This window comes from Colletes latitarsis, chromosome 2 (genome assembly GCF_051014445.1).
Source record: "Colletes latitarsis isolate SP2378_abdomen chromosome 2, iyColLati1, whole genome shotgun sequence".
Classification (NCBI taxonomy): Eukaryota; Metazoa; Arthropoda; class Insecta; order Hymenoptera; family Colletidae; genus Colletes; species Colletes latitarsis.
In genome coordinates, this window is record NC_135135.1 from 25,305,638 (window position 1) to 25,320,557 (window position 14,920).

General features: G+C 41.1%; 1 protein-coding gene across 4 annotated transcripts in view; it reads right to left on the reverse strand.

Moving 5' to 3' along the window:
* Positions 1-6,843: 6,843 nt before the first annotated feature.
* Positions 6,844-14,920, reverse strand: part of Yki (Transcriptional coactivator yki) — a 30,948-nt gene continuing 22,871 nt past the window's right edge. The window contains exons 3-7 of one of the 4 annotated variants that reach the window (XM_076783271.1): positions 10,329-10,552; positions 9,718-9,902; positions 9,416-9,619; positions 9,200-9,285; positions 6,844-9,113 (exon numbers count right to left, since the gene is read on the reverse strand). In XM_076783271.1, coding sequence (XP_076639386.1) covers positions 9,244-9,285; positions 9,416-9,619; positions 9,718-9,902; positions 10,329-10,552 — 655 coding nt within the window. In that variant the 3' untranslated portion in view covers positions 6,844-9,113; positions 9,200-9,243. Of the gene's footprint in view, positions 9,135-9,199; positions 9,286-9,415; positions 9,620-9,717; positions 9,903-10,328; positions 10,553-14,920 lie in introns of all 4 variants that reach the window. The other 3 variants (XM_076783269.1, XM_076783270.1, XM_076783272.1) reach the window with 3 other exon arrangements.

The window sequence follows — 14,920 nt, forward strand, 5'->3', positions numbered from 1 at the left end:
GAGTTATGCAAAATAATGCCATGCTCCCTTTCTCGATTCACCGAAGCTACCCGAAGTAATTTCGAACCTCCTCGTGGGAGTCGAGAGAGACGCCTATGTTTGTCGTGCAATAGTTCGTTATTTTCAACGCTAGATGGCGCTTATTTTCCGACCTCAAACCCTCTGGTGCTAAAACGCCCAAGTTTGTCGTGGAATAATTCGTTACCTCCAACGCTAGATGGCGCTCATTTACCGACCTCAAACCCTCTGGTGCTAAAACGTCCAAGTTTGTCGAGAAATCCATCTAACGTGGACGATACGAACTATTCCACGGCAAACTTGGGTTGCTGTCTCGACTCCCACGAGGAGAAAGAGAGCATGTTTCAGTTTGCCTTTGTCCCAGTCAGTTTCTTGCTCCTACTGATCCTCTACTAGCCTCTGCACGCCACTGCTGACCACTGCTTATCGTTGCTGACGACTTCTGATATGATATAATATAATATAATACGTTTATATGTATTAAAACTTTGTATAATGAAAATCTATGGCAATGAATGACATAATTTCAAAGAATTCTATGTGTTCTCATCACTTTTACCTCTTCTCAAGGCCGCCAGCATTTTGTAAATGTTTCGAGCACTTTGGAAATTCGAATGGTAAAACGCCTAAGATTATCGTGGAATAGTTCGTTATTTTCAACGCTAGATGGCGTTTTTTTATCGACCTCAAACCCTCTGGTGCTAAAACGTCCAAGCTTGTCGAGAAATCCATCTAGCGTGGACGATACGAACTATTCCACGACAAACTTGGGCGTTTTAGCACCAGAGGGCTGGAGGTCGGTAAATAAGCGTCATCTAACGTTCAAGGTAACGAACTATTCCACGACAAACTTGGGCGTTTTAGCACCAGAGGGTTTGAGGTCGAAAAATAAGCGCCATCTATCGTTGAAAATAGCAAACTATTCCACGCAAACTTGGGCGGCTCCTTCAGGCTGCCTTTATCGACTTTGCATGCATGAATAGTACACCGAGTAATTTTAGCGTTCTCTTCTCATGGATGACGATCAGTTGAGAAACTATTCACTGAATTAGTATTGATAGGCAAACAGCTGTAGTGTTGCGTAACTACATGTGAGTTGACTGTGGAAGGGATTAAAATTCATTTCTGAATTTGTTGATAGCGTTACGAAGGACATGAAAATGATAATAGAGTTTCGAGACCCCATAAAAATCATCCGAAAAAATACATTGGGTGAAAGAGCTACTCGTTTACCTCGTCTCTGACAATACTCTAGAATCTTTGATGAATCAATGAGAATCAAAACTAACGTAAGAAGCTCTATATTCATGATGACCTACGTAAGGCGGATCGTAACCAATTTGCTAATATTATTTAGTTTTTAATTAATAATTGCCTTACCCAGCCAAGAGTGATACGATTATTAATTAAACTATAAATAATATTACCCACGTCTTACCACGTGGAGGTTTCTGCGAATGAAGACCCACCCTAATCGATTTCCAACCACCCTCCATTAATAAAGATCTTCTGTGACCAACGATCGTTGGTCGAAGAAGAAACAAACGAAAGTGCAACCAATGGAAGATGCACAACCAACGAAGAGAGTTGGAAGAATTTTCAAAAGAATTTATCCTCAAATAAAAATAACCTGCCTAACATAATGGTTAACCAAACACCTGCCTAACTATAAAACTAGATTCGTTTATTATATCAAGAAACAATTCTAAATTCGCAGCCATTAGCTCGGTGTCACCCACGAAGAATAACTTTTCTATCGTGGGTGACACCGATTACCAGGTCTCACCACGTGGAGGTTGCTGCGAGTGGAGACCCGAAGGGAGATAGATGGAATCAAAGTTCCATCGATCTCCCTTTTACATTCTTAGAAGCTAAATTACTAAACTAGAGAGATAGAAGGAAGCGATGTTCCTTCGATCTTCTAGTTTAGTTGTACCAAGTAATTATTTCGTTTAAAAAGGGGTGAAGCTAAATTGTTGGAGACGCGACGCGACACGATGCTGAACCGTACAGCAGATCTTCGGATCGAATCAACACTACCCTTGGTAGATTGATTTCTATTTCTAGAAATCGATCTATCATTGGCAGGCGACTAGATCTTTCGGACAAACTGGACGGCCGATCACATGTTTCGTTCAATGAAACAGCGGTGACCGAAGCAAGAAACGAGAGAACGAGTCGAGAGAAGCTACTTGTTAAATAATTACTTGGCAATATTGGGAGACGCATAGAATAGGGACTTAAAATTAACGTCAAAGCTCAAGTCTAGTCAAGTTGAAGCTAAAATTCGGACGATAGAAGGAAACAAAGTTCCTTGGATGTTAGTTTTACCAAGCAATTATGTGGTTAAAAAGAGGGATGAAGCTAAATCATGGGATACGCGACGCGACGCGACGCGATGCTGAACCGTGCAGCGGATCCGAGGATCGAACCTACTGCCCTTGCTAACTCGATCTCAACAAGAAAACAGAGAACTGCAACCCCGAATCGAGGTCTCCATTTCTCCAACGCAACCCGCCGGGAGCCCGAAGGACCCGACTTAGGCTGTCTGACAAAGAGAGAGTACCTGAGACAGGGTCGACTTCCGCTGGAAGGTATGCGTTTCCGCAGAATACGGAAACTCCACACCTTCCAGCGAAGTGCCGTTTTCCCTCAATCAAGCTTACCAAGGGAAGGCGATTAGATCTTTCGGACCCGATACACGGCCGATCACATGTTTCAATCGATGAAACAGCGGTGACCGAAGCTAGAAACGAGGGAACGAGTCGAGAGAAGCTACTTATTGAATAATTGCTTGGTAAGACGCGAAAATGTGTAGAATAAAGAAATCTTCGACGTTAATTTCAAGATTCGCGACGAAGCTTAAATCTAATCGACTTAGAATTAAATGTCCCTCGGCGGTTGTGGCGTCTCCGATGTCCCTGCGAATAATCTGAAACTAAAATTGATACCCATATTAGTGACATACGAAAGGGAATTTAATAAACACCATGCAAACTAGACGAAGCGATGGAATAATTAGTCGTGCTGATGTACCTAAAAGTGAGAATCTATAAGATTCTCGATGCTAGACCTACCTAAGGAAATGTACAAAATTTACACATGTTACGAACAAAGTATTCTACCTATACTTGCGTAACGAGAGTATAAAGTCGAAGTAAAGTAGCGAATGATTACAAATATTGTCCGAAGAACCATACAAACTTCAAAGACGAACAGAAACAAAGATTGAAAATCCAACGCAGAATTGAAAATCCAACGATGAAATCAAAGAATGAAAATACCCAAGAATTAAACAAAATATCTTAGCGAAATAGAACAAGAATAGAAATCTCATTCTAATTAGTGACATCGAAATTCATAAAATAATATACAAACAAAATACATAAAATAATATGCAAACAAAAATGGTACATGATCCAACACAATCATGTCAATTCAATAAATAAGGCAGTAGTAGAAATAGAGGAGGAAAACATAATAATTAGATAAAACCGGACAATCAAAGAACATTGAATTATGACCAAACAAATAAAATAAATTGGTCAATTTTGTGATAATAATATAAATAAGTAAAGTGGGCTTACTACTTGTTGAGCATTAGTTACCATTACCAAGGAAGCACCATAGGTCCAGCCTGTAACATAAGAAACGATTCGTAATTTAGCAAAAGCGATGAACAGTTCCATAACGTTCAATTGGTATCAAACGACAAAATAGAAGTGGGGAGAGCAATTTTAAATAGTTCTTACCAGTGGTCATCACGGTCCGGCACTGGTCAGTAGTGGTCAGTAGTAGTCAGTAGTCGGATCTCCACTGGTCAGCACTGGTCAGTAGTGGTCAGTTCTGGTCAGTCCTGGTCAGTCCTGGTCACTCCTGGTCCCCCCAGTGGTCAGCGCTGCGCGAATGGCCTGACTTCGGCCCGCGAGACCCGATCCCCCTGGATGCTCCAGGGGTACTGAAGAATTTGTCCAGCGGTAGTCTTCGAGTGGGGAAGTCGAAGAGTGGGGAGACAGTGTCAACGTGAAGAGTTAAGAACCGCTTGGTCTAGAGAACAATGCTATTTCGATTGGTCCCACCTCTTGACCATTTCTGGATCTTCACTGGACCGTTGACCTTGATGTCCACCTCACTGTTGACCACCAGTGACCATAAGTTAGTCATTGATCATCGACCCATTAAACTCATTACGAAGATTAAAGCCTTCTTACGAGGATCTCCTTACAATTTGATGGATGATCTTTTTAACATTTTGTTCCACTTTGTAAGAGTGTATCTCATGTTATAAGACACTCGTAGTACAGCAATAGCGTTCATCTCACTAACGATAGATCTATTCTTTACCTCGTTTATGTGTAACAGGTATACATGGGTACACATGCGAGTTGACTATGGGAAAGGGATTTAAATTCACTTCTAAATCTGTTGGTAATGTTGCGAGTGACACGAAAATGGTAATGGGTCTCTAGAGCCCCATAAAAATGGGCCGAAAAAATACATTGGGTGAAAGGTCAACTCGTATACCTCGACTGTGCTTCTATTTCTGTTTAATTCGGATAAAATTGTTGAGTAGTTGCTCTTTTAGTTCCGAAAGAAGTTTCTCTAACTTATTTTGTATTCTATAGGACATAGGTTTGAAGTGGAACAGTGTCGTAGGCGTACAAATTTTTCGACAAAGTTAAAAAATTTCAAATCATTCTGAAAAAATTATTTTTGCGAAGGTAAACGTGCTTTAAGTGGTTATAAACATTTCGACCACACGAAGTGTGCTTATCTTAGGAAAGATAAATAATGTAAAAGCGTACGTGACTTATTACATAAACATTTACATGTTATAATGAGGAAAAAGTATGAAACAAAAGTCATCTTCAAGAATGATAAAATAAAAAATGTACGTGTTGCTCGTATATCGTTTAAAACAATGATATAACCATTGAACAACCTATACGTATCATCTGTTAATAGTAATTTCTGACGTAAGGATGTTTAACAATGTCCTGTTAAATAATTTTTGTCGGGAATGAAATATAACATCGTTCGATGCCAAAATAGGTGGATAGACGTAGGGTGGGTGTCGACGAGGAAATAAAAGACTCAATGACATCGCTTGTCAGTACGTAAGTAAACAATATATTTATCATTATCGTTATTACTAAGGCACTTGTTACCGATATAAAAATGTACGTCACAAATTACTGCCAATGAGCATATTTAAATACTGATATTAAACAACTAATTGCTTCTCGTAGTTATAATCTCAGATATTATGGATGCGCCACCTAAAGGGAGTCTGAAGACGGTTTTTTTCCTTTTATTATCATTATTATTATTATTAATATTATTATTATTATTATTTCTGTATTCGACTCGTTATTAACAAACGCTTTCCCCTCCCACATCGTAAAACAGTTGTTCTTCGCGTTATATGAAGGCACTTTACAAGAGGTTTCTCACTCCTCGCGATGCCCCTTTCTCCCCCCCTCCCCCGCCCGCCCTTCCCTCCCTGAACGTAACAACTAAATTGAGTTTAGACTAAAAGCAAGATACGGTGTATGGTAATATTAATATTATCGATAACTAGCAATTAAAATAATACATTAAATGTATCTGACCTGACATGCCTGGAAGCTATCGCATCGAGTGTAAAACCACGTAATTTCGTGACGTAGACGTGAACAATTAATTATTCGCAAGCGCATCGATCTCGCCTGATCCTCGTTAATCGATGGTAACATTCGCGGATCGCGTTCGAAGATTCTTCACGGTTCGCGTTGCACAGTCGACAGTTGCGAACGAACACGATGAAACAGAAAACACAGTAGACGGTGTCCGATCGACGAAATAAAATGTATTGTGCCTCTCGACATGATCAACGACATAAAATTCTGAACCGAGTGTTCGTACGCGTTTAAAACCCTTAACGCGATAATAGGTTTCCCGAAGTCAACGAGCGACTTCGTTTGTTTGTTTGTTTGTTCATTGTTTCGGTAACTCCTCGCCATTTTTATACAGTTACAATACTAATCTAATACTATAGAAACGTTCGATGCACGATGACCGTCAGTGGAAGAAACAGACACTCGTTGTTCGAGAAACAATACGTCGCGTTAATATCATTCCCTTCTATTCTTTATTTTCCATTTTGTTGCGAAATATCGCGATAATTTATAAAACGTTTTTTTTCTGTGTTACGTTCACGATGATTAATGTTTGTAAAACGAACGTGAGGTCTACTGTGTTTTATGCTGGCAGATGTGACTGTACAGCGATCGCTTTCCAAGTTTCAGTCGTATAATACAGATAGTAACACAAAATATCGAGTGAATATTACATGATCGTTTTATAACTTCATTAAAAAATAAAAAGTAAGAGGTCGAATACTCGTTACCCGCACGTCAAACGTTGTGAACAGAAAAATTATCAAACCGAGCGTGCGGGTAACTGTAAACCAAAGTCTGGCTCGCGTCTCCGGAACTTTTCCTTGTCGCAAGAAAAGGCAGGAGAGCTTCAACGGCTTGTCAATTTCATTTTTTTTTTTTTCTTTTTTCTTATTCTTTTAAAGGACCGAAATTACATCATCCTCGACAAACAACCGCGGCGGGCAGACGTAACTGCAACGATTCGAATAACAATCAAATTTGACAATTAACAAATAAACTTCAACAAGATAATGGTTTGTATCATTGAAAAAATAAAATCGTTTTCTCTTTTCCTTTCGACAGAGAAAGAAACGTAAAACGTGGAATAAAGATCAGTCGGATAAAATTCATGATTGCGCGATTGTTATCACTGGGTACCACTTTTATCAATCGTTATCGCCGCCTCTTTTTCGAACCAACGAAAGAAGTTACGTCAACCTCCGTTCTTTTTTTTTTTTCTCTTTTCTTCTTCTTCTTTTTTTTTTTACGACGTATGTGTACACTTAAGCTGCCATGTAACTAAAAATATATGTGTACGCACGCTGTCTGCGCTTCTACCGAGTCGCTTTGATTTGTTCGATAATAACCATTACTACGCGTTGTTTCACGAGAAACAGACAAGTACAAGATTAACGGCCTCTTTTTTTCACTTTTCGATCGTTCCCGTCCCCCCAAAAGGGCGGGTAAACGGAAGAACGCGAAAAACACCTTAAGGCTAAAGATATTTAAAGATAATCTATAAATATCATATACTCTTCTTTTGTAATCTCCATTATATAACTGTATGTAGTATAAAACGTAAGAGAATTTTACAATCTAACAGTGTTTTCAAAATACCAATATAACTGCAATTCGTAACAAGTATAGACTTTATATATAAAAAAAATATATATATTCATTTTGTGTTCCCCTCTTCGAAGTATTTAAAAGGGTCTAAAAAAACGTGCTTGTCTATTTTAACAATTATCTCATGTTCACATAAACATCTCGTATGGACGGTTATTGCTTTGAAAGATGACGATCAACATATATAATATCGTCGTTAAAATCGATTGCAATGAAAAGGCACTTCGTTTAAGCATATATCGCTTGTAAAATAGTCTGAGCATTATCGACACTCGATTGCAGTGTATATGTATGTATGTATATATACTTTGGACACGCGATTCGAAGAAATCTGTTTCGAATCTGAATTATACACGTAACACGATTTGCTCCGTATGCCAACTTCAAGGTATAGACAAGTGTCCGTGCATTAAAAATGCTTTGATACTTTTAGACGTTGCTCGCCGTTGCTTCCGTAAACACCGTATAAAGATCACCGCTGTATCAATCGACGAATATCGAATAAAATATCGTTTATCGAACATCATACCTTCCTATTTTCTTCTCTACGCGGACAGTTTTCCGTTAATAATTGCACTTATTTTGCGTTTCGTTTCACGATCAAAATTCCGTGAACACATCAGGTATGGTGTTTCTCCTATTTTCATTTTTTCTTTTTTTTCCCCCTCTATAAATTTAAATCACACGCGAGATCTATGATCGTTTCAATCTGATATGTCATGATATCAGATTACCATTTGTAAATCAACGTGATATAAATATAATTAAACAACAATTTACTTGTCTACTCCGTACTATCGGGAAGTATATCGAGCTTTCTTCGTTCACTGCGCTCCCCTATTAATCAACGAGCGTTCACGCACATTTAAATATTATTATCAAAATATTCAGTCCTCTCTCTCCCTCTCCCTCTCGTACAGTGCTTTAGTATAGAAATACAAACTTATATACAAAATGTTGCGGAGGAGAAATGCACTCATACACGCATACAAACATACAAACATCCAAACACACCCTAATAGTAAGAGAGAAAGAGAAAGATCCGAATACGTTCATTTACATGTACACGATGTCCCCCAAAACGTCGAACTCCAAATATCGAAGATCGTGTTCTTTATTCCAATTCCAAAGTTACGTCGACTGTTTCAGGCGACAAGCTGTAGAAATGGTAACGAAACGTTCGTTTCTCGAGAAGCCTTAGCGATAATTGCGGCCTGCTTAATATTCTCAAAGATCTCTTCAGGAAGACTCGACAAGCTTGCCATGAACACTAGACTTTAAGGCCTCGAATTCTATAATTCTTTACCACTTCCGAAGCCTGTTGCTCGACGTGCGCGACAGATAAGACGAAATCTGCGGTTTGGAACTCAATAAGAAGCACGATCTTTGGATTCGACGTCAATGTTTCCTGGAACACCCTGTGAATGTTCCTGTACACACGTTTCCGTGTATACGTTGAGCATAACGCGTCGCAATTAAGGCTCCATTTACCACTTAAACGTTTAAAAAAATTTTCTCGTTCACGTGCGTTTTTCTTATCGTTTTCTTCTTTCTTTTTTTTACTTTTTTTTTTTTTGTTTTTGTTTTTTGTCGTTATGGAATAGTCGTTACTTTACTGGTAAAATCCCATGGGACCGTCCCATTCAGTTTAGACGTATTAAAATTGCAATTTTTGTTTATCGTGTCGATTCTCTTAAATTGCTTGCCTGTCATAGACAATTCCCAACCGCCATACTACAGCCACGTCAGCACGTTTTCAGGTTTCGTCGGATTAGGATTTATGAGCGATTGCACGTCGTCCAAAATATCGCTACTGAAGTCCTCGCTCAACTGGAAGGAAAATTACGAGAACTACGTTAAATTCGACGCAACCGTGGCCAGCCCGGTAAGCACGGTTACTTAATTCCGACAAGTACCTGTAACGACGGGACGAGATCGTCGGTCGAGTCGATATTGTCGCTCAGAGTAGAAAGATCTGGGGTCTCCATGGGTGCGCCTCCATCTGCAAAAATAAAAGAAAAACACGGGACGCTTTAGTACCCCGGTACCGTTGCGAGACGTGTCTGAAACTGATGGAAAAACAACCCCGTTGTCTCTCGATCAGTGCTTTCTTTTACGATATATTTCTACACCTGCGAGGATATCTCACCGCTTGTACCGTCCATGTTGTCGTCAATGTTCGCGAGGAAATCTTCCGGGGTGTGTGGCAAAGAGTATGCAGAACCAAGACCCAGACCGCTGTCCGCGCTCTCCTGGCGCGCGTGTTGCTCGTTGATTCCAGATAGGAACGGATCCATGGCAGCGTCAGTGGTGCTCTGTCGGAGCATCAGTTCTTGCTACGGAAAGAAACATTCGTCGCGTCACCATCGACGTGGGAGGGTGGGAGGAGGGGGTGGGGAAAGAATAAACGATCCGGGAACACAAATACACCAACCTGACGCATGATTTCCTGTTGCCGTTGTTTGAGACGTTCGCGTTCCATCTGTAGCGACTGGAGACGAAGCTTCTGTTGACACGCTTGCAACGTTTGATTACTCTGAATACCACCACCTGTGGGTTGCTGAAGCCAATTCTGCGGTAACATGGCGCCCGATGTTGGAGCCCTCTGAAGATGCGTCGCTGAAATAATCGTTTCCTTCCATGAATTAATTCCTACGATTATCGATGTACGATAATAGACATAAAAAAATCGGTGAGCTCAAGGTTGCACGACGATTTGAAATTTTTATTATATTCGAGGTGCAATAAAAGATTCCTTTATCGATTTGGAATCTGGAATTTCGTTCTCGAGATACAAGCGATTTACCGATGTCACTTCCGGGGTGCGGTATTTATATCCCGGGTCAGCTGATCGCCCGGAAACACGTGCGCGCCATCTATGTCACCCTCGCGCGTAAAAACTTTAAACGCGTATATCTCGAGAACGAGACCGTACATTGGAAAATGACAAAGGACTTTTCGATTGCAAAAAACTTTCTTTTTTAGGTAAATACCTTTCGAGAGCACTAAAGCGTTTCTACGACGAGTGGAGGAGGTGAGACTTACGGATTCTCGGATCGAACCAGGAGGTGGTGCGTGTCTGATGATTGATGAAGTAGATCTCTCCTTCGGGGGTGCGCGCTTGCTCCCATCCGTCCGGTAACGGACCCAGAGAATTTGTGGCCCCTGTGGTGGACTTTCCGTTGTCGACGGCGGCAGCCACGGCCGCCACGTTCGCCGCGGCCGCTGTTTTTCGCGGATCCTCCCATGTCGTGGTTCGCGTCAGGTGGCTGGAAAATAAAATTATAACGCGGTTCAGAACACGTCCGCGCTATTTTGCGCGTACAGCGCGCGCGGCCCCGTGCAGAAACTGAATACGCCACGGGCGCGTACAGTTATCCACATATAGTAGGCGCACTCTAAAAATAGTTCCATTCAAAAGACGACACGAAGGAGTAACAGCGGGCGCCTAGCGGTGTGGTCGGGTACGTTAAGTTTTCGGAACAGAGATGGGCAAAATTCTCGTCCGGACCAACAGTTTCGAGCAACGAACGAAACGAATACGAAATACAACTCGTCGAATAACATTAATCGTAGATACTCCGGTTCTCGGTGGATTTGATAATATTTCAAAATGATTTCTTCGCTTCTCTCGCTCGTTTTATGGTCGTAAAAGGATCTTCGAGGAAATTCAACTTGAAGATTTGAAAGCAGAGGATTCAATAAAGTTATACCATGTTGCAAGTATATTAATTCGCACTGTAAACAAAGCTCCTTTCATTCGTGCTGGTTCTATCATCGATAATGGTTGATTAGGAGCCAATCATTTTAAAGAAATGCGATAATGACACTCTTCTTTAGCACTAAATTGAGTATAAGTACGATCGTACATTTTAATTCGATGTTGGGGTCTTCTTCCGTGATATAGAATGAAATGCGTCGCTCTACGATCGCTATACGTCGTTATTCGTCATCGTTTCGAGTAAAATTTTGGCCATCGCCATTTTCGTCTCTCAAATAAAACGTGGTTTCGCGTATTTCCTGCTGCGTGGGGACGACGACAACGCGGACGATGCCGAAATGCATTCCGTGATCGGGAATCCACCGGCGATGAGAAACTTCGCACGAATAATTCCATCGACGCCTACTCGTTGTTCGGCGAAACGATATTTCTTCCCTTTATTTATTTGTTCGTAGGATTTGTTTCGAAACGTCCCGAGAGAAATAAGCGGCCACGAGATACACACGCGCCCGTTCGAGGACGTCGCATTGTATTTTAAAGCTGCTCGCGGCTGAACGAATTGCAGAACGCTATATCATATTTCCGCGAGCACCTGAACTCCGTTTCGAGGAATAACGATTGCCTATTAGAACTCCTGCTAATAGGTAACGAGAATTACGTTTCACTCTCTTAGTCACTATGCTTCGCTTTAAACGCGCGGCTAAAACTGTCGGTGCCACCATCGATAACGTTATCGATACATTTGTGCGTCGATAAAATCGTTAAGATATCGACTACGTTATCGATAGATGTCGATAATATCGAAACTATCGTTAAGATCACGAACGAAGTATACGAGTAGACCTTACATTGAATATATTTTTTCGCCCCATTTTCCTGGCACTTTAGAACCCCATTAATACACATTGCTTGCATTTTGAAACATTAAAATCCTTCAATCCGTTCAGAAATTATGATTTTCTAAACGTAAGCTCCAAATTTCAGGGAAACATTTCTGACTGGTATATTTTCGGTAAAGAATTTTTTTCTTGAAAGTGCGTAGGATTTCGGGGATATGTCTATTCACCAAAAATGATTGTATTCGACCTCTGCAACCAAAAATAATTTTTTCAGAACAATTTGAAACTTTTCAATTTCGCCGAAAAATTTCAGCTACTCGAATTTTTTTCTCGAAAATGGGTAGGATTTCGAGGGTATGTCTATTCACCAAAAATGATTGTATTCGATCCCTGCAACTGAAAATAATTTTTCCAGAACAATTTGAAACTTTTCAATTTCGCCGAAAAATTTCAGCTACTCGAATTTTTTTCTCGAAAGTGGGTAGGATTTCGGGGGTATGTCTATTCACCAAAAATGATTGTATTCGATCCCTGCAACTGAAAATAATTTTTCCAGAACGGTTTGAAATTTTTTAATTTCGAGGTCTACTCATATACCTCGTCTGTGATTAATATATCGACAAGTGAAACTGAACTTGAATAAACAAAACTATTATTAGGTTATAATAGACAATTGGCGCGTTTATCTGTATTTGAAACGATTCGTCGACCCTCGCTGAACTTTGAGAAAGCTAAAAGGCGAATAGAAAATATCAAAATATCTATTTAATCCTGTGAGATACGATAAACAGACATCTACTTTACAAGGAAGCACAATTTCAAATCGATAGGTTCGATAATTCCCAAGATACGGCGTTGACAGTTCCCAGAAACACGGTGTTGAGAAGGGGGCGTTTAAAAGTTTCAAAAGCACTTTCAAGATAGGGTAACGTACCTGCTCCTCGGTCTACGCTTTACTTTCAAAGTTATAAAATTCACGAGGCTCGTTTTCACCGGAAACTTACAGACACTCAAATAAAGAAAACTCTATTTATAACTCTTGTAGTCTTGAAAAATCGTTTCGAAGCTGAAATTCGAACATCGTTAGTTACGGGTACGAGGCGAGCGTCGATACAATTTCTCGACGACTTTCGTCGATAGATCGATAGCTCGGAACAACCACCGGGGTCACGTTCACCCGAATTTTTCAGCGTGTCTGGCGCGGATCCGACCGTAATCGCCGGCTGGGATAGATCGCGCTTAATTAAATCCGAAAGACGCGCGTCGTTCCGGGCCAGCGGCGCGAAGATGAAGTCGTTTCGAGTCCGAAACGGCTTTAGTTGCACGAAAACACTACGTTTCTCGGCTCTCGACAAAAATAGCGGCTAATGGCTGTGATTGCCGATCCCCGTCGTCATCGTGGTCGTCGTGGTCGTCGTCGTCGTTGGCCGCCAGTCGTCTTCCCGGCCGCCCTAACGTATTTACCTTACTCGCGTGTCATTTTTCAGTCGGGAGGAAGTGGAAAACACTACACCCGTCTACGGAGCCGTGTACGTGCGACTCCCGTCTACTCTTATTTACCTCCGTGAAACGAATACCTTTGCGAACCGGCTACCTTGCACGACTCCAACGAAATTTTAGACACACGAACGAACATAAGCTCAACGCGACACCCCGTGGCATGTTACCACTTAACGAAAAAATTTTCCGAACGCACGGTGCATGCACCGTCCTGGATGCATCGCGGGCGATTTACGATGCTAATTTTTTTTCTCCCCCCCCCTTCCACCCCCCCTCTGCGCACTGGGTGATCCCAGAAACCGTATCCGGTCGTTAACCCATTTGTTCGCGATTCTTCATTTTTTTCCAGATAAAAACTCGACAAATTATTTTAATTTTAGCACGCTGCATGGGCCAGGTCGATATTGCATTTTTTAAATAGGGTGATTTCTTTTATAGAAGTATGAGAAATTAAGCGCGAAAAACGGAGTGAATACGATAGGTGTTCGAGCGAGTTTCGTACGACCGAATTAAACGGTCTTACCAGCGGTCGGCGCGATTTACAACGTCAGTAATTAATATATTCTGTTACGTGTCTTCCTTGGTTTAACGGTGTAAGCAATTAGAAACGCTCATGCCAAGGGACGGCCACGTGTTATTGGAGCTAAGTATACGAACAGAGTAGTGTTTCGATTGTGGACATTAGAAACCTTCGTATATAAATATTGTATGCTCGTTTAACTTCCTTATTATTCAACTTTGTCAAAATCTTTTTTACGAATTACTAATTTCTTTATTTTCGTTTCTAAAGAGTTTATAAATACAACCGTAGTCGATGGAATGGAAAGTTTGCTAAGACAAATAATTTACAGTAGTTCAAACCGAAGTAAATTAATTTGTCGAACATCGAGAACCGAACGAGGATTGCCTATCCATTTGTTTACGAATCTAGCAGACGCTTCCTAGGTCTACCATCCTGTACCAATTTTATAGAAATTAGCGTCGACTAGGACTGTCCCGCCCCTCGGGCTTGAAGACGGAACAAATTTGACGCGGGACAAGTCGCACGATTCAACGAGATTTATCATCCGTCCACTCGCGCTTAAACGCTTTTACGCCGCGAGTCTTCTAATTGCCACGGTTAAGCGTGCAACCCGAAACCGAACCACCGTATTCTCGAAAACATCGTTAATCGTTCGAAGCCTCCAAAGAAAAATGTGAAATCGCACCAGGAGCGCTCGAGCTTCGTTGTTGGTCCAAAATAGGGACGATTCGATCACGAATCGATTTCTCGGATCTTTAAATACAAAATAAAAATGTTTAATATTTAAATTCACCCATTTAATCAGTACCCGCAAGGTGGTGCGTCGTCGTAAGCCATCGTCGAGGTCGCAAACAAGTTCTCTAAATCGGCGTATCGCGCGGCGCGTTCGCGTTATTCACGGCCGCGAAACAAATCTTCTTACTCGGTTAATAATACCCGCCGGAACAGAACGTTTGACGTAGTTGTAACGCTAAGAGCATTATCCGATCGGAATATATATCCGATCGAGCGTGTTAAACCCGCTGCGTTCACCAACGATCCACGAGAGACGGAG